This window comes from Cryptomeria japonica, chromosome 3 (assembly GCF_030272615.1).
Source record: "Cryptomeria japonica chromosome 3, Sugi_1.0, whole genome shotgun sequence".
Classification (NCBI taxonomy): Eukaryota; Viridiplantae; Streptophyta; class Pinopsida; order Cupressales; family Cupressaceae; genus Cryptomeria; species Cryptomeria japonica.
This window is the reverse complement of record NC_081407.1, coordinates 952,228,558-952,254,911: the sequence shown is the minus strand read 5'-3', so window position 1 is coordinate 952,254,911 and position 26,354 is coordinate 952,228,558. Positions and strand designations below refer to the sequence as shown.

Genomic DNA, 26,354 nt, shown 5'->3' with positions numbered 1-26,354 from the left:
AAGATGGATATAAGCGCAGGGGTTTTGTCTAATTGTTCCACAAGATTGTACTGCTTTGGGATGGAGGTGGTGCCTTGTGGAGCTGCCTTGATGGTAACTTTGCCGCGACGCGTAACAACATTGCAATTTGAGGTGGGATTTTTGAAGGTGATAGTTGCAATTTGTTCACTGGCATCATACAGGTGATTGACAGTGTAATTATACGCAGCCTGCGTATAATCAGTGGTATCAGGACCTCGTCTGGAAGTGGAAGGACCCCTTTGATCTTGTGATGGAAGTGGATTCTTGAACATCTGATGATCATTATTGGTTGTTTTTGGGTCATGTCCTTCAATTTCAATTTCTCCTCGGTCAATAAGATCCTGAATGAGATCTTTCAATCGATGACAATTACTTGTCTTATGTCCTCTTCCTTGATGGAACTCACAATGTTCAGTATCTCTCCACCATGCCGGTTTGACTTGAGGCTCATAATTTGATAACTTAGGTAAAGTGATCAAATTCTGAGAAATGAGTTGTCGCATCACTGTTTCAATGGGTTCCCCTAAGGGAGTGTATGTGCGTTTTTGTTTTTGTGGACGAGGTCTTGGTTCATCATGAGATGTGATGCGACCTTGATTAAGAGGAACATTTGTGTTATTTTGAGGTGGAGGATTTTGTCCTGCAAACCGAACCACAGGTTGTGCATTTTGGATAGTTCGAGCATCCACAACCCCATCGTTGACAATATTTTTATTCTTGTTCCAGAAGTTTGGTTTATCACTATTGAAGCGCGGGCGAGGACCATCTTTTGGTTCATTAAAGATTTTGATGAGCCCTTTCTTGATGAGTGCCCTTTCACATTTTATACCCTTGGTGATCATATCGTTAAAGGAGTCTGTATCTTTGACATCCAGGTGAAATTCCATTTCTTCGTTTAAGTTGGAAATGAAAATTTCCACTAGTTCTCGTTCAGGTAACTGAAGAGAACGTCTGCTAGACATTTGGCGCCATCGTTGCAGGAATACTGAGAATAATTCACCTGGTTTTTGTTTGGTGTTGCATAGATCAGCCATGGTGATGTTGCGTTCAATATTATAAGAGTAATGAGATAGGAACTTCTGGATGAGTTCCTCAAATGTTCTTATGCCACCTGGTAGTTGGGAAAACCATGATGTGGTTGTTCCTCCCAAGCTTTGGGGAAAAAGGCGCATTAAGTATGTGTCTTCATATGCAACTTCGAGACAAGCGGAATGAAATTCTCGGACATGATCGCGGGGATCTCCCTTTCCTCTATATTTTTCAAATTTTGGTGTTTCGAACCCGCGTGGAAAAGGTGGCATATAAAGATTCCTATCAAACGGATAGGGACAGATGTCGTTAAGTGAGAATTGATTGGTCTTAACACCACTATGAAGTTGTTGGGCGAGATTCTCAACTTGTTGCCGCAACATCTCCATTTCATTAGGAGGAGGAGGTGGTGGGTTACCTCGAGGGATGTTATATCTGATGGGATCTCTACGCCTTTCCTCCTCATGGCGACTTTGTCTTTCTGATGCTTGTCTTAATTGGGCAAGATCAAAGTCAGAGGGGAGTTTGGCTCCTTCTTGAGCAAGTCGTAAAAAGTGAGCATCCGCATTGCTCCTTAGTATTTCATCAAATAATCTGTTAAAATGAGGGTTATGCTGAACCCTTTCGATTGTTGAAGGAGTGGGAGTACTTGGGTTTTCATCATTCCCATTTCCTCCAAGTGCTTCTTGAAATTCATTGAGGTTGTCCTCTTCTTCCTCAATTTCCATTTCTCGTTGCCTTGATCGTGATCGGGTTTGAGCCATTTTGTTTACAAGTTTGGTTTTGAAGTTGATTGAAGACGATGATGAGTGGTGATGAAATGCAAGATTGATTGGTTGGTGATTTGTGTTGTATGGGGATCTCTAGCACTTTTAAGGTAGATATAACCGAAATTCCTTTCTTTGAATTGCTTGTTTGTTTGATAAGTTTGGATGTGATAAGGTGTAGAGAAATCTGAGATGTGTTACAGATTTTGACTACCTAGCAATGAGAGGATTCACTCATGAACTAGTTTTAACCTGCGTAGATGTGTCTCTTAGGATGAGCTTATCCTAGATGTAGAAACAATCTAAAAAGTGATGTGATGTGTTTGATTTCAAGCAATATCTAAAAAGGAATCTTAGGACAAGAACCTCTTAATGTTTTGAGAGTTTTGGGATGGATTGATGATGGAATGATAATGTATGAGTAAGATGATGGATGTTTTGTTTTTAACTTCAATAAAAACTCTGTGTCACAAATGGGACAAACTCTGTTTCTTCCCTTTCAGGCGTTGGTGGCACTTCTCGAGCTGTGTTGTAGGTGATACAGATGTTTGGGAAGAAGTTGGGATTAATCTTTCCTCCTTGATTTTTGTGATAACTCAGAGCTCTATATTGCATAAAAGCTCTGCGGTTCAATGATTCAGAATCAAATTCGTTTGTTTTACCTTGAAGGTATAGACGCATGCGATGTAGAAAGACTCTATGTGAGACAAAGATTTGTCTATTGAGATAGAAGAATTTCCTCCTTTTGATTAAAGCTTTTGAGCTTAATGGTCTTCTTTTCAAGGTAATATTCTGATGACACTTCTTCTTTCGCAAGATGTGAAGAATGGTCATAAAAGTTGTGACTCTGTGTTGTTTGTACTTTGTTTTTGGTATTTTTGGTTGTGTTGACAGATGTTGGATGAGTACTTTGTTTTTGAAAGTGATTTTCTGATTTTTCTTTTGACAAGAAAACAAAGCAAGCACACAAACACAAGAATGTTGCCTAAAAAGGCACAAATGAGTATGGGTCTAGATCAACCCAATCCTTGGACTTGTTTTTGACCCTTCCTTTTGATTTATTTTAAGGTATAATTCCAAAGCCTGAAGTCGGCTCAATTTGCTCTAGGTCTGTAAAACGAACACACTTCAAACACTCTTTATCCCTATGGTCAAATGGCCAGTTGTGATAAATTTAGCCCACATCTTGATATTTCTTCGACTTTGGTACTACATACCTTATGAATCCCGCCGTGGCAGGTAAGGATGTGATATACTAAGTCTTGCATGAGCATAACAAATAGATGATCCCTATGATGGGGGAGTCACCACTTTTATCAAGCCACAAGTGACTTTTCAAAAAGCTATGTTTCTACTCAAGGAAATATGTATGGTGAGTATCTTGGGAGCAAAACCTTCTATGCTCTTGCACTAAATTATACCTCAAATATCCTCAATCAATAGAACAGGTGGGCTACTACTTAAAAGTGTTTAGTCATGTTCGATGGCTTTGGACATAAGTTCATTTTGCAGTGACTCACTTAAGAGCCTTGTAACTGGTGGTGGGGCCCATTTGTCCTTTCGGCCAGTTACACTGTAGGAACAGCTATACCCAAGGCTACAGCTTTCGCTCTCACCTGATTTCTATAGCGGCTCGAAGGATTTACCGCTCGAGGTCGTTCCCAAGAGTATCGATCCCTTGGCAGGCCTCTCTTAAAAAGATAAAATTTTGAGCATTACTAACACTTTTCTCTTGCACCTAGGACCACGAGAGCCAAGGGAGAGGATAGTGTGTGTTAGAAGTAGGACCACTCGACTGACTTTTTGTGCACAAGCGTGCCAAACACGTAAAACACTTGTTCCTTTTAATCCAGCATTTGCAAATGTGATCTAACTATTTGGAGATGTTGCTCCAACAGCCATGGTGTTCTTTTTAACTTCAAAGCAATATGTTTTGTAATCTAGAAGTTGAAAGTCCTGGTCAACTTAATGAAAAACACGATTGCATGAAGGAAAATTTGTTTTTTGCCAAAATGAAGACAAGTGGATTGTTCTTTTTACTGCACCAAAAATTTGAAGTGTGGATTGTGATTTTTAAGTCCCAATTGATGCAAGAAATAAAGTTTGTTTGGTTGATTTTAAGCACCAAAACCAAAATGTATCCCTAACTAGAAAACAATGAAACTATTTTTTTGTGTTTTTAAGTTCTTTTTAAGCACTAAATAAAAAAAATTTTGTGATTTTTTTGTTGTGTTGTTAACCTGCACAAAGAAAAGAAACAAGTTAAGAAAATTAATGCTCACAAGGGAGGGCTTCCACAAGCCTAATTTTTGATTTTTCGGTTACAAGTCCATTTGGGCGACATTCTGTCGCAATAGCGCTATTCTGTGTTTTTACAGAAGCGCTGATTAATACAAAAGCGCTAGTCTGCGTGTGCAGAAGCGCTAATTTAAACAGTAGCGCTTAAAGAAAAGAAAATCCCGAGAAAACAGAAGCGCTAGAATTGTGTCAATAGCGCTGAAACGGAGACAATAGCGCTAGAATGTTGTCAATAGCGCTGAAACATTTTCAATAGCGCTACTTTATTGTCAATAGCGCTAAAAGAAATTTTTCAATAGCGCTAAAACGCGTTCAATAGCGCCGAAGCGCGACCTGTGTGGCAATTTCAACAAGAAAAAATGTTAATTTCAAAAATGAAGATCAGAAGGTTGCGTGTTCGATTCACGTCGGGTTCACCAAATGATGCCCTCCTAAATGGCACAAGATTAGTCCAAGATCAATCAACACAAAACACACAAAACATTAGTGTTAGTCAATCGAAAACTAATCTAAAAAGGCATACCAAAAGAGAGACTAAAAGCATGCAAGCATATTTAACTATCAAAGCAAACATGATGAGGCATCTCCAAATACCTCCTAACATACTCCTAGCTTCTTCTCCCTTGTTCCTCTCCTCTCCAAGTTCCAAAATAGTGTAGCTCTCAGCAGCTTTTTGCACTATGGATGCTTATGGAGGATTGAGATTTATATAATAGCTCTAAACATGAAATGAAAAGCTATTTTTATGCTAAAATGATGTGTTTTAACCAAAAAGACAATATTTAGTTATGCTATTGCTAAATGCTCTCTAAAATGGCTATAGTCTAAATGCATACAAGTTTTCAGGATCTGGATTATGAAGGAATGGGCTCTATTTATAGGAAAAATGGAGCAATGGATGGCCAGGATTGAAAGGTTTAATCAAGGCTCAAGCTTGAAAGTTGGGGATCCATGTGCACAATTGGCACCAATAAAATAGTGACAAGTGTCAACACAGGATTGGGTTGAGAGAAGAGGTTGGAGGCATTAAAGGCTTGAGAAGACCTCATGGTTATCTAAAGGCTAAGGGTCAAGCCTAAGTTAGGATTACCCACTGGATTAGGAGTTAATCCAAGGATAAACCTTTGTGCAAATGATTAAGAGATAATCATGGTCAAAGCATTAATGACCTGATGAGACCCTTGGGTTGGGTAGAGGTTGAGTCAAAACAAATGTTTTAACCATGTGGGAGGGTTGAATTAACCATTAATGGTTATTGAAGACTTTGGGGGATTAAGTGGTTGAAAGTTGGAAGCCTTTAATGGTTTTCAAAGACTTTGGGGTTTTTGGTGGTTGAAGGTTGAAAACCTTCAATGGTTATCCAAGACTTTGGGCCATTTGAGAAGTGACTCCATTTTGCTTAGGAATGTGACAATAATTAGGGGATGGATTAGGTTAATTAGGAAGGGGTTAGAAGAATCTAGAAGGGGATTAGATTTTGCAAGTGGATTTGGTGGGTGAGGGAAAATAAGATTTTATTAAAATAAAAATTCATTTATTTCAATAAATATGTGCAAGTTGCATTTGTAGGAAAATGCAAGTGGGGTGGGGATAATGTTTTAAATAAATGTTTTTATTTAATTTATTTAAAAGAGGAAAAGGGGGATTTAATTAAATAAATTGATTTATTTATTTAATTAATGGGAATTTGATTTTAATGAATTAATTAAAATAAATTGAATAATTTATTTAATTAATAGAAGAATGTTTGGGGATGAATTAATTAAATATTAATTTAATTAATTGATGGCTAGTGGATTTTTAATCAAATAAATACAAAATATTCATTTAATTAAAATGGACAGATTTACGTGACTACAATTCTAATAACAAAACAATTATGGAGCACAACAAAATCTGCATTACTATAATGTTTATCCCACATATATCTCCAACACTGGATCTATTGAAAACACCGTAGGACTGAGAGGGGGGGTGAATCGGTCCAAATCAATTATTTTCATATCTATATAACAATTAATCTTATATTGCAATTGCAAAACATGAAAGCACAAAGCACATACAACACATGAACACTAGATTTACATAGAAATCCCTATAAGGGAAAAACCATTGTGAGAATCACACTCACAATAAATAAAAGTGATTACAAGGTTTTTGGCTCACTGCCAAGGATCAATATGCACCTGATGGACTTGCAATGCTAAGCTGCACAACCTTAGGGAAAGATACAAAGAGACTTGTAGAACCAAGATGCACTATCTCAAGGAAAGATAAACAAGTCTACCAATAGACTCATTGTCCATTGACATACACGAGAAATAACTGAAATTGAAATGAGTAGGATCTCCCAATCATGAAATTGACCTTGAACCTTGGTGTCAAGCGACCAATATCATGGAAAGTACATTTGATCACAAATACTATCTCTGACCACTGTCACTCTGAAGATATTGCTATCAAAAGCACTTCTCAACTAAATTCCGCACATCAGCAACACAAAATTTTCTTGAATATTATTTACATTCACTTCACAATTATTCACACACATTCTATACTTCAGCACATATAACCACACATTCTTATAGACAAAGTTCTTCATCAAAACCCTCAATTAGATCGACCAAAGATAAAATAAGCAATATTACATAGATTAGGACATCCAGACCTAATAAAATCACTTTGATCCTCTCCAGGAGATAAAGGGGACCTAAACACATTATAATACATTCATTTAAGTCGATTCCAGTGAACCACACAAGCTACCATAATCTCCAAGATCAACACCAAATGAAACGTGTAGAAAGATAATGAAACATATCAATTGATATGCCCAAAAAAATATTCCAATGCAAATTACTAAGTGTGGATCATTTCACTCCATGGTGAGATTCATATCAACAATCTAACTCATCCTCCAAAGATTATCTAGACTGAAAGAGCATAATCCAAGCAAGATAGATCAACTAGAACAATTGAGACTCAACACAATAGAGAATGTCAAGCACATACTAACATAACTAACTTGTGGAACACAACCAACACTTGAAAGTTGAATTGGAATATTGCACAAACCAAATGAACATGTCCTTCAAATTGCAACCCTTGAATCCACATATCAGGAAACCACTAGGTAATTTTTCAAACCAATTAGACAAACAACCTTACTATAAAAAAATAGCAACAACTAACCTCATCATCTAGGCAATCAAAGGACCTGCACACTTGATAGTGCATTATTCATAGAACATAAAAATTATATCCAAATCCACACATCATGATCTTCATAATTTGGAAGGACGCAAATCATTCTTCCACTAGAACATTAAATACTTTCCCCCATATTGAGACTTCTTGTATTGTAACCTTCTGAAACCAACTTATGTATGTAAAACATTAGTACTAGGCAACATGACGATATCTGAACATCTAATCTTGGATCTTTACTAAATATTTACAATAAAAGACAAAGGACAACCATATAAGATTCGTATTCATGACAACACAATGCATTGACAACCATGATCTCCAAGTCTCCATACATCCCTATCATAATTGAATATTTGCTACATATTCTACACAAGTGATTGTGGAAAACCAGAAAAGGTACCATTTTTTTCACATAGGATGTAAGTACACTTACCTACATATTAAAGCTTACTCAACATAACTATCAAACGACATATTAGTTCTTTTTTTCCATATTGAAACATCCACAACTATAGATGTCAATAAAGCCAACACCACCATCAAATAGAGAATCAACTTGTACATAAACAACGACACCACCATCAAACAAAGCATCAACATATGAACCCATAATTAGCAATATCTACACTAATATTTTTAAACCATGTTTACTGCATGACTGATCATCAACTAAGAACCAGACAAATGACCAACAAGTAAAGAACCAAACAAGCACATCAACTGATCACCAAAAAAATCATCAATTAAACATCACCATACCATCAACTGAAACACATCAACTGATCACCAGAAAAATCATGAGCTGAAATATATCAAATGAACATTAGATATATCATCAAATCATCAATTAAAACACATCAACTGAACATCATTAGACCATCAACCGAAACACATTAGTTGCACATCAGACAAATCATCAACTGGATCTAAACATGGAAAAACACCAGATAGGTAGACCATATTTAGCATCTATGAATATGATCAACTACATCAACTAATTGTGACAAACACCAGACAAGTTTGACATCATTTTGATCAAATGGTTGAGACTTAATTGACCATTTTTGTCTGTATTTGAACTTATCTAGGTAAGTGGGAAAAGATGACACCACACTATTGTATTTAGCACCAATTTCTGACGCATGTTTGTTGAAATTTTGACGAACTATCGTCGGATTACCGACGAAATACCCAACAAAATTTTGTCGCTTGTCCAACGTTCCTATTTTCGTCAAACTCTCGACGAAGTGTCATCCGATGATGTCGCAAAAAAATGCGAGCGGTTTTCATCGGAATATCGACGAAACTTTCGTTAGTCTTGCGACGAACAATCAACACAAAACTTTGGTGATTATATTGAAAAAATCATCGCACATACAACAACTTTGTCAGATATTTAAGTGGTTCGTTGTAATTGTGACGATGTAGAGCATGCCAGTTTGACAAAAATATCATCGCACATAGAGAAACATCGTCGGATGTCGATTTCGCAAGAGTCAAAAAACAAAGGATGTGAAATGGCGAATCTTTCGCTATTTCGCGTAATCTAAATATGAAGGATGTGAAATAGCGAACCTATCGCTATTTCGCAAAGCTAAAATAATGATTTGCGAAATGGTGAATACATCGCCATTTCGCGAAAGACAAAAAGTGAGGATTGCCAAATAGAAAACTTGGTGCTATTTCGCGAAGGGCATCAACTACCGCTTCGGAATTGGCGAAAAAGGTCGCCATTTCGGAAGGAGGAATAAAGTGGGTTTGTGAAATGGTATTAGAACCTTTAATGGGACAGTGCACACATGTGGATTGGCTCGAAAAGAATTAAATGTTGCGAACTAACTTGAATACATTTGAATGAATTCTCTTGCATTATTGCCTTATGGTGATAGAGAATGTTGATAAGCAGAGATATTTCCTTGTCATACACACTGAATGGCTAATATTTAGATGGCTTTAATGTCGGATTGTACAAATGAATTGTGCAGATGAACTAAAATATTCAGAGGAATGATGGCAAAGATTGTGATAAATGTCAACGACGGATGGCTGCCATAATTGAGTGTGAGATGTTTAAAGCTTGAGTGGAATTGGCAGAGTGTTGATGGAGTGCCATTTTCTTGGTATCATATTGTATGCAGAGTTGTCTTAGGTGCCTTATGTAGCATGGAAGCCAATTTATCCTTCCATACTGACAATAAATTAGTCCCATTTCTTAGAGGATTCATAGACAGGAGGCTGAAACGTTTATTTTTGTTTAAGGATGAGCACCTGTATAAGGTTGTGAAGATGTTGTTGGGAGAGGAAATTGTCCATGTAAGTCATCGCTACAAGACAAACATGGAGGCATATTCATTGATTGCAGCCTGGGGTTTCCAGTTTGAATCTGAGGTGGACAAGGTGAAAAATGCCTTGAGAGTTGTAATTGACTCAAGGTATTTGTTAAACCTGGATAGTGTGTGTGCTCATGTGGTCCCAATGGTGGGAATTGTTCTTGAGGCAAGGGTGGCTGGTTTGGTGGCGTCGCTACCACTCATTTGATGGGCTGATGATGATTTGAAGACAAGATGCAAAGCTCTTACTTTTCGCGGGTGACAAGCATTCAAAACTTTTAAAAGGTTGAAGCAATGTGATGAGGTTTTAGGGGTTCTTCATGAAGTGGCACGAGCAGAGGTGGGTCGGGAGTTGGGGCTGAGACCCCAGACTTCCCAAGCAATGAAGCGGCTCTCAGAATTCTATGAGGACCCAGAGTATATGTCGCTTCTAGGTTAATCCTGCCATGGCTGGTGGAGTTTGTGTTGTATGTTTGTATCTTTTTGTTCTATGTCTGTTTTCTCCCCAATTTTGTATGTACGTGGGGATTTCTGCTAGTAGTTTTGGTAGGCCAATTCTACATGTAGTAGGGTTTGGTTTTTGCTGGGATGGTGGTTTTGAGGGTGGTTTGGGGTTTTTTTTTGGGGGTGGCAAAACTCTGGTGGTTTTTCAATACCACCTATACTTGCATATTTGTAATATTTTATTTCCAAGCAATACAATACATAAATTATTGATCAATATTTTTATTCCAAGCAATACAATACATAAATTATGGATCAATATTTTATTTCCAAGCAATACAATAATGAATGCATTCTAACCAATAAGAAGGGTCTAACATTGCATATATTCATGTGTATACTTTGTGTATGCTCTGTGTCTTCATATATCCATGTGTATGCTCTGTGTTTGGCTCTATATTTTTAGTTAATCTAGAATATGAGAATAGCAAGAGTGAACCAAAGGGGATATGAAGGTCATAGATGTGTCATGCTTCTCACCTTTGTTTGAGAAAATTAAAATCAACATTGCTTGAGGACAAGAAAATTTGGGAAGGGTGGACTGTAATGTCCCTACTTTGAAATATAATTTAATAATTTAATAATAAATAATAATAATAAAATTAAGGATTAGAAACTATAAACTTATTTCCTTGATTAGAAAGGTATTTCCTTTGCATAAATTTACACGATTTGGCATGAGGCTTATTGTACACGTGCTAAACCAATTTTGTACCTAGAGCTAAATTTATCAATGAGATGTTCTGAATAGCCAATCCACCTTTAGACTTATCTAAAGTCATGTTTGCTAATGATATTAGACAGATTTTAATTTTTTTTATCTAGATTTACTTTCCAAATGAAATTTCTCATAACTCTCTAATGTTGAGACTATTGATTTAGGAGATTTAAAAACAAGCATGTAACAATTGGGAATGGTGTCAAGAGCTGATTTTATCATTTGTATTCTAGATGTCATTGATAACCATTTTCCTTTCCAATTAGAGATCCTACTTTGTAAGCTTTGAATGGATTTTTGATAGTCTGAAGGTTTATTTTGAACCATGAAGAAAGGAATGCCAAAGTGCTTTCAAGGTAATTCTATCATTGGAAGCGTATGACCCTAGTAATATTAGCTTTTACAAGATAATTAGAGTTAAGGACATATACCTTAGATTTGGATGAATTTATCTTTTGGCCAAAATCTAATGAGTATCTTGCCAGCAAGGACTTAATAGTTGGATAGGGATATCTTCTATAAGGCACCCTACAAGATAGTGTTGAATAGGGAGAACTGCTATAAGGCACCCTACATAAATATATTTTCACCACTATCTCATTGTATGAATCTTTATTTAATAACTAATTTGACTATACTTGTTTATATGAGAAACCCTTAATATAATTATTAGTATCTTCTGATTCTATTTTGCAGTTGCTATCAATAGAGGTTAAAGGTCTTTGCTTCCAAAATCCGATCAACATCTAAAATCAGAACCTTATTTAGTCATTTACCATATGGGACATTACAAATTTGTCAAATCAGAACCTTATTTAGTTAGAACCTTAAGGCACCCTACAAGATAGCATTGAACAGGGAGAACTGCTATAAGGCACCCTACATAAATATATTTTCAACACTCTCATTGTATGAATCTTTCTTTAATAACTAATTTGACTATACTTGTTTATGCTCTGTAGTACATCACTGGGTACTTTCTCTTGTAACAAAATGCTGAAGTTGGAAGGAATGCAAAGCATGGTTGTACAATCTAATGACAAAAATTGAAATTAAAAAAAAAATGTAAGAACCATAAAATTTTTGGGCAAACTCTATGAAAGAGAGAGTTGTATGCCCGAGTCCATACAAGTTAGGCAATCTTGTGAAGGAGATGTATGCATGTGGAATCAATGAGAGCTGATAAAAATTTTCTGCCCCAAAAAGCCTTACCCACTCAATGTAAAAAAACATAGTACTTCAGTATGTGCATAAGTTGGCTCCTCGAGGCATTTATACAAGTGTTCGTGGAAGTTTTGTAGTTGATTTGACTGCTTATGTATCAAAGGACCCCGAAACTAGTGAAACAATTCTAGAAAGTGGAGCACTGGTATTGAGTGATAGGGATATTTGTTGCATAGATGAGTTTGACAAGATGCCAGATAATGCTCGTAGCATGTTGCATGAGGTTATGAAACAAAAAATAGTGTCAATTGCAAAGGCTAGGATGATAGCATCTCTTAATGCAAGGACATCGGTTTTAGCTTGTGCCAATCCTAGCAGTTCACACTACAACCCTAGACTTTCAGTTATTGATAATATCCAGCTTCCTCCAACATTGCTTTCCAGGTTTGATTTGATCTACCTAGTGCTTGATAAAGCTAATGAACAAACAGATCGATGCCTTGCAAGGCATCTTGTTGTATTGCATTATGATGAGCCTGAGGACCAAACACTGGATGCATTGGACCTCCCAACCCTCACTTCATATATCACTTATGCAAGACAACATATACATCCTAAAATATTTGATGAGGCTGCAGAGGAATTTTAAGGATGGTACAACACCCATATGATAATTAGTAATGGTGTATTTCATAAGACTGATGTCTTAGTGCTATGACAAACTGCTTTAATATGCTCTGAGCATTATGTCTATAGTACATCGTTGGGTACTTTCTCTTGTAACAAAATGCTGAAGTTGGAAGGAATGCAAAGCGTGGCTGTACAATCTGATGACAAAAATTGACATAAAAATTAAATAAATAAATCTAAGAACCATAATTTTTTTGGGAAAACTTTGTGAAAGAGAGAGTTGTATTCCCAAGCCCATACAAGTTAGGCAATGTCGTGAAGGAGATGTATGCCTATGGACTATATGAGAGATGATACAAATTTTTTGCCCCAAAAAACCTTACCCACTCAATGTAAAAAAATACAGTACTTTAGTATGTGTATAAGTTGGCTCCTCGAGGCATTTATACAAGTGGTCGTGGAAGTTCTATAGTTGGTTTGAATGCTTATGTACCAAAGGACCCTGAAACTAGTGAAACGGCTCTAGAAAGTGGAGCACTGGTATTAAGTGATAGGGGTATTTGTTGCATAGATGAGTTTGACAAGATGTCAGATAATGCTCATAGCATGTTACACGAGGTTATGGAACAACAAAGAGTGTCAATTGCAAAGGCTAGGATCATAGCATCTCTTAATGCAAGGACATCAGTTTTAGCTTGTTCTTATCCTAGCAGTTCACGCTACAACCCTAGACTTTCAGTTATTGATAACATCGAACTTCCTTCAACATTGCTTTCCGGGTTTGATTTGATCTACCTAGTGCTTGATAAAGCTAATGAACAAACAAATCGGCGCCTTGCAAGGCATCTTGTTGCATTGCATTATGATGAGCTTGAGGACCAAACACTGGACGCATTGGACCTCCCAACCCTCACTTCATATATCACTTATGCAAGACAACATATACATACTAAAATATTTGATGAGGATGCAAAGGAATTTTAAGGATGCTACAACACCCATATGATAATTAGTAATGGTGTATTTCATAAGACTGATGTCTTAGTGTTGTGATAAACTATTTTAATATGCTCTGAGCATTATGCTCTGTAGTACACCGTTGGGTACTTTCTCTTGTAACAAAATGTTGAAGTTGGAAGGAATGCAAAGCGTGGTTGTACAATCTAATGACAAAAATTGACATAAAAAAAAAAATGTAAGAACCATAAAAATTTTGGGCAAATTCTGTGAAAGAGAGAGTTGTATGCCCAAGATCATACAAGTTAGGCAATCTCATGAAGGAGATGTGTGCCTGTGGACTCCATGAGAGATGATACAAATTTTCTGCCCCAAAAAGCCTTACCCACTCAATGTAAAAAAACACAGTACCATTTCAACCTTGATTAGTAAATTGGAAGGATTTTATAGTAGATTTGATGATTAATGGGAGTTGACCAAAATATAGAATGCAACACTTACAGTGGATTTGTTGGCACTTGCACTTGTTCGTCCTCTCTCTCCCTCCATTTTTTAATTTCTGACTAGCTAGATGCTTTGTGGGCGGCTTGGTATTTCAATTGATCCTTGCAGTCATTATGCCAATGGGGGTTCTGTTGGGATTGCCTTATGTATCGTAGCCCCAACTCTCCGATCCTGCGCGTGCGAGATTCAAATAAAAACAAGCCAAATAGACTAAAAGTTCAATTTTATACTTTCAAAATAAAATTTTATATTTCAAATTTAAAATACAATTTGGAACCAATTATTTTCCTTTGTTTTAATTAGTATGTAAACTTGAAGCACAAAAAGTCTACAAAACACTTTATTTGAACACCTCCTAGAAGATATGAATGCCTAAAAATAATAATCTAATAATAATGCAAGATTGGGTGCATTGTCATTGAAAACTATGGTAGGTGGGAATTTAATAAGGTTAGCTTCAACTGATTTTTGAAATACTACTTTGATAAGCTCCCCCAAGGAAGTGTACATATGTTTTGGATGACTTTGGATTATTGAATATCCTTGTGGTATAACACGTGTTAGTTGTTGGACATTTTGAAACTTTAGGATATTTTTATTTAGGTACATGTTCGGGCTCTAAATGAATTTGGAGTTAGTTACCCCATCATTTGATAACATTTTGTTTTATCCCAAGTGTGTTTTTTCATTGGTTTAGTTATTATGTTATCTTTGTCTTTATTATAGTTCTCAACCAAAATGTTGGCAACAAGGGATTTCTAGATGGTGACCCCCTTATCTATAATACCTTCAAAAGTGGGAACACAATAGAATTGTAGATGAAAAGCCATTCTAGAATTAATATTTATGGTGAAAATATAGAGAATTTGTTTTTTGGTTAGGCCAATGAAACTACCTAGAAAGGCAACTCTATAATTTAAGGAAGGAAGAAAAAAATCCCCATTTTGTTGTTTTGCATTTGTATGCCCTTCCCATTTGTGGCTTGGAGATGTGTTGATCTCATTAACACATTATTATAAGGTACTAAATATATCATTTATCTTCTTCTTCATCCAACTCATTGTTAATATCATCCGATCCAGATTTGACATTGTAAGGATTGGTCATATCATCGTCGTCGTCATTGATATCAGTCGAAATATCATCGGAATAGCGACAATAATTATTGTTCGTCAAAATTTCGATGAATGTCAGGGACCAGTTTTAAAAAAATTGAAAATCTCACATTAAATTGAAAGGTGCCCGATGAAACAATAAGTTAATTCACTTTCATCAAAAAAATTTGTCGGATTTTGACCTCAAATGAGTTAGTGCCAGCCTACACCTTTCCACATGGGATGACACTTCATTGCAACTAGGCCTTGGTATCTTGGATCCCACCAAGTCTCTCCCATGAGTGTGTGGGGAGATGTTAATCCTCCATCCTATGATCTCAGTCATTGTAAACAAGTTGTCATATCACTTACCAAGTGGGTGTCATTTACCTTCTTCTTGCAATCCCATAGTGGTTTGGGAGACTACTAGTTAACTCTTGTGAGAATGTCAGGAGTAGTCAATGGTTACCCTAGCAGTAACACTTTCCCTTTGCCCGTCGATGCACAACACTCTAAAGGACGACGAGTCGACTCTCATGGGGATATATGAGACATAAGGTTTAACGATTATGGTTAGGCTTACAGTTAGGATCAAGGCTCCCTGCCCCACTCGAGGGGGCTAAAATCTAAAGGACAAGGTACCTGTGGGGGTGTTGGGGTACACAAGATCAAATGACTTAGCAGTTGGAAAGAGGGGAGATCCTCACCTTACTAGGGGGGCTAAAAGTAATGAGAAAAGCTGCTTGCAAGGCTATTAGTGACTTAAGGGATTTTAATTTGTACATGTATATTTTTCAACTTAGATGAAAGTGAAAAAATTTGGAAAAATTAAGCTCTTTTGTCAGTAAATGGGTAAAGTGTTGGGCTTAGGAGGTTGGTCAAAACATGATATTCATAGACTCAAAATGTGACAAAAAGGATTGGGAATCAACTAACAAGGGTCAACGACAAAATATAAGGCCTAAACAAATTTGAAGACACAAAGGGGTTAGAGCTTATTCAATAATGCAAAAATTGAGTAAGCCAAGATAAATTTTAGATAGCAAGGATAAATTTGCATGTTCTAATGCACCTACTAATTTTCTTCTAGTCTAAGCTCTAGTATTTTTATCACCAAGAATTAATTTTTTTGCATAATTTATTTTGACAATCTAGATTTCTTTGGGCTCAATTTTAGATAGTAAGGATAAATTTAAATGTTCTGAAATTCCAATATCTTTATCACCAAGAATTAATTTTTTTGAATTATTCCTTCGAATAAATATAGATGGTGTCTTTGTATCTTTTCATCCTTATTTTTATCGTCTAGGTGATCATTAGCTTGTACTTTCTCCCTTTGATGTCTTGTTTCATCCACCTTTACATTGGCACTTTCTACAATCATTTGCAATCTTTTATTGTAACATCTTTAATCCTTTCTTCTTAAGAAATAACAAAGAAAAGTGTCTTCATTAAATCTAGAGTCAAATTTTTCGAAGTCTTCATCATCTCTTCTTATGTAGCACCTACTCTTGAAAAATTTATTTAATTGTTGTTGGTTTTCCCTTCCATAATTCATAAGGCATCTTGCTATTGTTGACCCTAATTTGCCTCTATTCAGAATGTAGACTATTGTGTTAATTACATATCTCTGAAACTTGTCTAGTATCTTAGATTCATTTAACATTGTTCAAGTCATTTCTTGAATGGCTTGATTTTTCCTTTCTACAACTTCATTCTATTGTGGAGTCCTTCCAGCTAAAAAATGTCTCTTTATTCTATGATGCTCACAAAATTCTTCAAACTCATTTGAGGTAAATTCACCTTGATGATAAGATCTCAAGTACTGAATTTTTCAAACCAGTTTCATTTTCAACCGAGGTTCTATATACTTTCAACTTCTTGACTGCTTTATATTTTTCTTTTAGGAAAGTAACCCATGTAATTCTTGAATAATCATCAATGAGAAACATATAATAACTTTCACCTTGCAAACTTTGTGTTCTTGTAGGCCTAGAGAGATCTGTATGGATAAGTTCCATTGGCTTTGTTGTCGAGTACTCATTTTAATTAAACCTTGCTCTTGTATATTTCCCATGTTGACATTCCTTACAAAGATTGTTTTAAGGTTTAAAAATCTTCAATATATATTTTACAACTTGTTTGGTATTGATTTTTACCAGATTACCAAAGTTTAAATGGACCATTCTTCTATGTCATATCCAAATTCCAACTATTTGTCCCATATAGGATTTTTCTCCCTTGATCTCACTAAGAATTTATAGGTTGTTCACTATTTTATTTGCATCAACAACTACTTTTCCTGTACTTTCCTTCCTTATCTCACAACCTTGAACATGAAAGTAAGGGTGTGTCCTTAATCACACATTTAACTAACACTGAGAAGGTTATGCTTCAAATCTTCTACATACAAGATGTTTTTGTTTTTGTCTTCCCATTATCAAGACTAAGAGTACCTTTTCTAGTAATCCTAATTATGGCATTATCTTCAAAATTTACCATACCTTTTTTTTCTTATTTCAAAGTGAGAAACTTGCTCTTGTCCCCTATCATATGTTGTGAGCATTTCCTCAATGTATCATTGATTTCCTTCATTTTGGGGATAAAAATCTTGTTTGCACAAGCATGCAATTCTATTTCTTTTACTTTTCTTTCTCTTGTTTCCTCTTCCAAAAGTTTGTAAGATCATCTTTTTTTCTTGCCAAGGGTATCCACCTTCTTGTTTTGTCTAGGAGGTTCCACAAAATCACTTCTACAAAATCATGTTGTATGACCATAGTTGTTGCAAATATAACACATAAATTTGCAATCCATTCGAGCAAGAGAATTGCAGTTTCTAATTAATCATCCATTAAAATTACTTCTTGCACGTGTCCTACAATTTGTTGCTTTATGACCAAACTGATTGCAAAAGAAGAAATAACCAAAGAATTAGTATTGGAACCTTATCATGTGAGATTGCTTTGGAGGGAGCAATCCTTGAAATTTTTCCTTATTGTCTTTGTGAGGAATGTTGGTTTCCTGTGGGATATAACTTTATTTCTTCTCAAGTGTTGTTATCACTATTGATGGAGCTCTTAGGTGCATCTGCATAGCCTTTAGGATTTTCTTCATTTATCTCGTTGGTAAGTTTGTAGCCTTCGAATTTGGATCTTCTTTAGTATTCTTATGATTTTTTTAATAGCCAAGACTAGTCTTAATGAATGGTAACCTTTACAAATTGATCATTTCATCTAGTCTTAAGTGATCTTCTCAAACTTTATGCTTTTGTTCAGTTGAGCCATTGTTTTCTTCAATTCCTTTTTTAAGGAAATTATTTTAGAATCTAGCTTCTCACAATTTTCTTCCCTTGTCTTTAGTTGGATTATCACCTTCTTTTGTATCCTTTTTGCCTCTTCTAATTGAATATATTTAGGTTGACAATCTTCTCCCATTCTTCAAGGTTTTTTTGATATTTTTGCTCTTGAATCACAATCCTCTTCTTCATATTTTTACAGTTGTAACTTTTGTTTCCAATTAATTTTCTGAAGCTTCTTATTTCAATTAAGGCACAAATGATTTTTTTTTTCAGGGTTCACTTCCCCATCCATTCCAATGATTCTTCCTCTTCAGAATCCATATTTTTTTCCCTTTATCTTCATTTTTCAAGGCATCATTATTTGTTTCTATTGACATGAAGAGAGTTTCTTCTTTGTAACTATCAAAGATGCATTCATTTCTCTTCTTGGATGAGCGACTAACCTCTTTTGAGTAGAGGAGATTTTCTTGTGCTTATGTAAGTTATTTTTATGTTTACCTTGTTTGTAGCTCTTTTTGTATCGATGTTGTTTGCATCCTTTATTTATGTTAAGATCTTCTTAAACATCACTACTTTAAGTTTCTACATATGAATATTTATCTGCAAAATGTTCTACTTATCCGATGCAGAGGAGGGACCTTCTTTAGGATAACAACACAAAGTGACAAGGGGTTTCTCACACATCACTGTAGGTGTGCTTAGGTGTACTTCTCTAGACCTCTAGCATTTGTCTCCTTTAGGGGATTTGAACCAACATACTTTGGTCAATGCAAATATCATGGGCAGACCTATCATGGTGCTTAAAAGATCATGAAAAAATTCCTTGTGATGGCTCTCAATAATGCAACAAACTCATGGGATTTATAGCTCTTGTTTTGTCCAACTAAGAATTACAATTTTAATGGACTTGGCCAAACAAAGGCATAGATTGTTTCAAACCCTCAACTCTGACTTGGAGGCCTTCTCATGGCATCTTAAAGGTGATTTCATTGAATTTTCAATACTAAGACACACAAAAATTCTAACTTGTTTTGAGACTGCCTATGTTACAATGATTGTCATAAATAGTCCTCTTAGGACAACCAAAACATAACTTGTATAAAACCTTCAAAGGTGATCAAAACCACTTGGATCAGATCTGTGGGACTTCTCTCCACATTCCCCTTTCACTACTTGTTCCAAACAACTATTCTATACTTTGGTTTATCCACTTTTGTCTCTTACTGTCCTGATTGTCTGATCTATGCAATGTAATCAGATCTATAGTCGCCTCAAAGCACATGAAAAATTCATCATTAGACCTGCAACATTGGGATATGATAAAAAATGTTGTCATGGTCCTCTCCACCCATTTTTAGTACTTTTCAGTAGTGGAGGGCCAATATATACATTTTATTCACTCACTGATTACCTTAGGTAGGGTTTCTACCAATCAACAAAGAATTTGATATAAATTTTGCAAAACTCAATGAAAATCAACCAAACCAATTGCAAATGGAAGCTAGTTTACATAATTAACATCAACAATCATGAGAAACTCATAACAAGATGGTGCAGGTCGTACAAACAATAAAAATTAGACTGTCACGTGGTAATTCTTCTCCAAATTCAATGCTTCGTTCACCAAAATTTCAAAATAAAACTTCTCCAACCCCTCAATTTGAGTTGGGATCACATATTTATGCATCAAAAACCTTTTCCAACTACCCAACCAACCAACCGACTAACCAAGTTATTAATTATTACAACAAATATGACAACTTTGACAGTTTTGCTTGACAACTTTTGAGCAACTTTGACAACTTTCAACAACTTGGTCTCAAACTTTCCCAAATGGTCTTAAATGACCTTATTGGACCCAAAAACCCCTACACAACCCAAAAAACAAGAAATGACAAAACGTCCAAAATGGCACCCTTTGATGCCCTTGTATCATTATCCATAGTTAAAACATTTAAAGGGTCACTTACGTTTCTATTTGTTGGATACTTTCTTAAGATTTCTTACGAATTGAAATTACTTTGCATCTAATTCATTGTTGGAGCTATAGATTGATTCAGGTTCTTAATTCTTCATCTCCTTAGAAGCTTTGAAGGTTACTTCTCACTTAGATGGCTTCTCATTTTCCAATCCTCATTTAATATACCATGAGGACACTCATGCAATTTGTTCATTGTCAATTTGTCTAGACTAGATTCAATTTTTCAATAGTGAAAACTTTGGTATCGAATCTTAAAGGGAGAGACCTTAACACCTTTTGCACAATTACTGAGTTTTAAATCTTTTCACCATGTCCTTGAGTGGTGGTGATGATTTCATCTACATGAAGGAGATAGGATGCAATATTTTTTCGTCTTTCACTTCCAAGATTTTATAGCTTATCCTTCTTAACTTTATCATCACCTTTATAGATGTTCTTGAGTTTGTCCCAAATTTCTTTTTTTGATTCACAATGTATCATCTTGACAAACTCATATTCAGATAGATCACACAAAATAATATTCATGGCTTTTGCATCATTTTCACTACCCTTCCTTCCAACCACATTTGTTGGTGGAGATGATGGAGCTACATAACCATTCACCACTGATTGTTAAATATCAAAGTCAAGAGCCATTAAATTAGTTTGCATCTATATGCTCCAAAATGCATAGTTTGTTTTGTTGAACAATGGAGTTGTATTTGAGGAGAAACCATCTTGACTAGCCAAGTGTGCTTAGGAGATCTACCTTCTAACGATTCTAGACTATTATTGAAGGAACTTGCTCTAATACCAATTGATGAGAACACAATTATACTTAGAGGGGGGCATAAGAGAATCAATACAATACACTTTTAATTATTAAAATTCAACAACCACAATAAAGCATCCACATAAGATCTAACAATTAGGAAACACAAAATTTATGTGAAAACCCTTTCAAGAGAAAACCACAAAAAATGACAACTAGGATCTTTTGTCCAAATCCAACCACAATAAAAAAAATACTCTTACAAATATTTGTGGGCACTAATCTACTAGAGATACCAATCCTCATTACTAAGCACCAACGTAGCAAGAGACACAAATCCCTTCTATAGAAAGGCACCAACCCCTAAATGAACACAATTATTGCCTTCTTGAAAATTGCTTCTTCAATGGATAATGAACATAACTCTCTACACTTTCACTTTTGCAATAAATCTACACTTTATACTTCACAAATTTTCACTTTTGTACTTTATACAATTTGCTGTAATAAATCTGCACTTTCATACTTCACAAGATTTGCTACAACTTTTTCACATATGCTCTTCTTCAAAAGTCCACTATAATAAATTTGATTTGCTCTTATTTTGAATGATATTACATTGAATGATTGCTTTCTAACCTGAACTCTAACTTATATTTATACCCTAGTAATGCCTCTTCACCCAATAAGGTCAACCTCCTCATGGAGGGTCAACCAACTTTGAGAATAATAATTTTAATTTAATCTTGCCAAGGGTTGGATAGCATTGAAAATAAATATATTTATTTTATTTTAATTATTCACACATTTGGTGAACACATTAAGGGAGTCAACCCATATGAAAGAGGCCTCATTTAACATTAAATTAGATTTTCTCAAAAGAGGGTTGGCCCAATTTTGGTCTCCTTTGACATCAATGGGAACAATATTTCCAACACAAGTAACTTGTATGTCTTTGACAACTCTTTATAGCCAACAAATATATATTATTTGCTATTTGGACCTTCTTTTATTTATAGGAATTAATGCAAATGCAATATAAGTAAAAACACAAGTTACTTCATGATGACCTACTTAACTACACTTCATTAGTAGTGATATGCTTTGCATGGACTTTGAATAAGGATGTAAATTGTTGTATTCGCTTCTTCCATCCAGAATTGATATGGTACATTTTAGTTTTGTGGCATGCAACTCACAATTTCCATAACAATCACATTCCTCCATTCCATGATTCCACTTGACCATGGAGTGTACAAAGTACAATATATTATGTGTCCACTTGATGAAATGGTGGTTCCTTTATCTCTTTCTTTTGTTGGTGTGGAGAACATGGGAGAATGTTGGAGACATGGTGTGAGAGTAGTACTTGCAGGTTATCTGTTTACATCAATATGAACATACAAGAACATCCACATCAATATGAACATCATGTAAACAGATAACCTGCAAGTACTACTCTCACACCATGTCTCCAACATTCTCCCATGTTCTCCACACCAACAAAAGAAAGAGATAAAGGAACCACCATTTCATCTCCCACATGACAAAACATGAATACAAACTAATCAGCACATAGCTCCAAACAACCTCAAATCAAATGTATAGTGAATATGAATATCCAGGAAGATAACCGAAACAAAGAGAGAAACACTGCAAATCAAATCATGCAGTATGTCCTACACACACCTCTAAATACTACCTATGTCAAGCATGATCTCCTCCATAAAACCCCCACATGAAAAGCATAACAACACCCAAACATCGTTTAGTCCCTTGGACCAAACAAACATATATAACATGTAATCAACATGGATGTAAGCCTCTCATAACCAAGAAGATCAAACTAAATATCAATTCCCAAGTCTAGGGAATACACCCAATAAACCATCCCCCAAACTAATATCAATGACTACCACCATCATAATAATAACTCAAATGCACAAGGAGATAACCAATGCCATACATCTCTCAAATTGACTCATCCAGAACTAACCATCTATCCATAGCTCAAGATCCATATCTATGAAAGATAAGCATAAACATAATGCACCTGAAAGGAAGCAATGGGCAATACCTCTCAAGTAGTAAACTGTCGAGTAGACTAAGAGTGGGGAATGAGAATGCTCACCAATATATCCAAGTCATCATGACTCACACTAAGAAAAATCTCCTCTCAATCCCATTAACCAGGTGAATGCTCCTCGAACTTCCAGTTGAAACAACAACCTGCCTCTAATCACAAGAGACTACTAGCATCACCAACATCCTCCAAGTATCCATGAGTACTTGTAACCGATTAATCCATGCCAAACTCCAAATGTAACCCAACAATATCATGAAGTATCAAGCAAAAGATCATGTACCCAATACAAAGAGAACCAACCAAGATCAATGTCAAATCTCCAACGACCGAATCAGGAACATAAACATGACAACATGATCTAATCCATCTCAAAGAGATAACATGCTCCATATGAACATATCAAATGACCATATCATGCCAAAACTCTAAATGTACATCAAGAGTGTACCATGACATAATATAATCCATCCAAACAACAAGGATAACATGTCAAATGAAAGCATAAAACCACATCTATACCAAGAACTTCGTGAGTCCTCAAGATGAAAACATCTTCAAATAACATGAAGATAACCATCTCCTAACAATGTTCCTGTAAATGCAAGAGAACCCTTCTGTAGCAACAGGTTTTAAGCCATCCTCCAACATCTGCACACAAAGAAGATCATACACCAACCAACATGGTGAATACACATCATTGCTACAACACCCATTGAATTGTGATACCGAGCTCTCCATAGCATCATGATAAACCATCTCCTAAATGAACAACATCCAAGTTTACACACATCAACTGAAATGTCAATAATAACAAGTAAACAATGAACTCCATATCAAGAAGATACAACCACCACCAATCAGGAATCAATCCTACACCACCAACTCATTACTGTCAAAATCTCTCACTAAAAGTGTAATCAAATAAATAACCAATCTATCATGACATCGTGATCAAATACATGCTACAAGTCCCATACCAACTATCCAGGTACCCAAAATATCATCCATCCTCTCATCTCAAAACAACCATACCAATGCACAAATGACCATGGACAAGGTCAACTAACATGTATGCACCACAATGAATCAAACCTGGTGGATATAGATAGTCCACATCCGAGTCATCCTACTGCAAGTGAATGGGTAGCTAATCCACAACCTGCATAACTCGTAGATCCAATCACTGAACATGAAAACTCATCATCACATTAGTAAACTACAAACTGAGATATCAAAGAGAATAATCCATGTAAACAATCATGACTCAAACATCGAATCACCATCTGATCTGATTTGCCAAACATGTCCACAAACTAGTACCATAGTGAAAAGAACTAAATAAGCATCAAGGAGATAAGAACAACCTCCTAATATCAAACCAAATCACCACAATCATGACTTTGTCATGTCAATGCAAAAAATGTACCTACATACCCATGACACCATAATCATCACCTGCATCCAACTATCACCCACATAAAACTCCAAGTCTCAAACCGAGTCCAATCATGTCCTCAAACCAAGAACAAACTGTGCACTTGTAGACATCAAAGTCCAACTCTAAAACACACTTGTAAACCTCTCCATACTCATCAAAATGATATAATAACAACACTAAACTGAAGTACATTGAACACCCTCTTCAACGCCTATTCGAAATCGAAAAATTGATTATGTATGCAAAAGATATGACAAAAAATGCATCAAAGAGAATATCAGGCTTCTAGGCTCCCAAAACATGTCAAAACAACAAAATAACTGAACCAAACCTGTACCAAATGGTAGTGCTCAGAATCACCTCTCCAACAAGTATAAGAAGTCGAAAAACAGACTCCCCGAGTGAAAGTTATGCCAATTGGAAGAAAACGTCCAATTTTGCTATATGGGCAATACATGGACTTAATTTATTTTTTTCAATTGCCCTAAAGTCCATTTTCCAATTTTTTTCACCAATTAGACAATAAAATTTCCAAATTTAAAAATAAAAATCAATTTCTGGGTGGGGCCCACTGGCCAAACCCCACCACCCATCTTCCAATAAAAAACTGTGGCAATTTAATAATTTTTCAAATATTTCAAACATTTAAAAATGTTTAAAAAATATACATGGCAGATTTTTTATTTTATTTTTAAAAAGGCAGTTTTAAGCGCTGCCTTGGCGGTGGGGAGCCGACACCGTCGGACCTAGCCCTATCGGCCCGACAACCCAAGGTTGGGGTGGTATTGCGGTACCACTACCGCAGTACGCAGTACTACGACAATGGTACTGCGTAGCACTGCAAAGTCAGAGGCCCGTGGGGTGGGGTCAAACCCCCCCACGTAAAATATATGTAATTTTTTTATTACTCTTTCGGCCCCCTTTGCAAATTTTTATTATTATTTTTTTAATTTTTGAAATTTTGCAGGGATTTTTTTTATTTCGACAGGATAATAATTTTTTTATTTTCTGTAGACTGTGACATGAAATTTGACAATCGTCAGGGCCTCAAAACAAAAAAAAAAATTGTAATCTTTTCCACTATCACCAAAATAGGTCGAATTATATATCATTTTTTGTCTCTTGGTCAACCTGAATCCATCCATGATGCCCATTTTGTCCCACGAGGCCATTTATGAAAGATCACCCCCAAATCCCTTATTCAAAGCATTTTTCAATGATGCCCTAGATTGACCAAAAATCTTCCAACCCCAAATCTGCAAACAACACATCATAGCAACAAACCCAAATAACATAGATCTGCAATAACAACCTGCAAAACCATATATCTTGCCTTGTCTTTTCATTCTTTCATGCATTCATGGATTCCAACTAGGGTTATAAACACCATTAAACCAATAGCTCTGATACCACTTGTAAGGAAACTTGCAGCCAATTTTATGACAATTTCCACATAACCCAATTTAGATCTTAATAAAATCAACACATAGAAGCCATGTGCAAAGAATAGACAACATACCCACGAAAATGTGACACAAGATATATGTTGGGAAAACCCTCATGAGAGAAAAACC

The 26,354-nt window shown here is 35.7% G+C and overlaps 2 protein-coding genes across 2 annotated transcripts; both read left to right on the top strand.

Moving 5' to 3' along the window:
- The first annotated feature begins 9,488 nt into the window (after positions 1 to 9,488).
- Positions 9,489 to 12,690, top strand: LOC131048172 (DNA replication licensing factor MCM4-like). Its single transcript, XM_057982055.2, has 4 exons — positions 9,489 to 9,757; positions 9,941 to 10,072; positions 11,840 to 11,900; positions 12,121 to 12,690. Exons 1-4 carry the CDS (start codon positions 9,489 to 9,491, stop codon positions 12,688 to 12,690), a joined length of 1,032 nt encoding a protein of 343 aa, XP_057838038.2.
- A 138-nt stretch (positions 12,691 to 12,828) lies between these two features.
- LOC131048171 (DNA replication licensing factor MCM4-like) lies at positions 12,829 to 13,655 on the top strand. The gene is made up of 2 exons (XM_057982054.2): positions 12,829 to 12,861; positions 13,098 to 13,655. The coding sequence occupies exons 1-2, from the start codon at positions 12,829 to 12,831 to the stop codon at positions 13,653 to 13,655; spliced, it is 591 nt and encodes a 196-aa protein (XP_057838037.2).
- Positions 13,656 to 26,354: the final 12,699 nt, after the last annotated feature.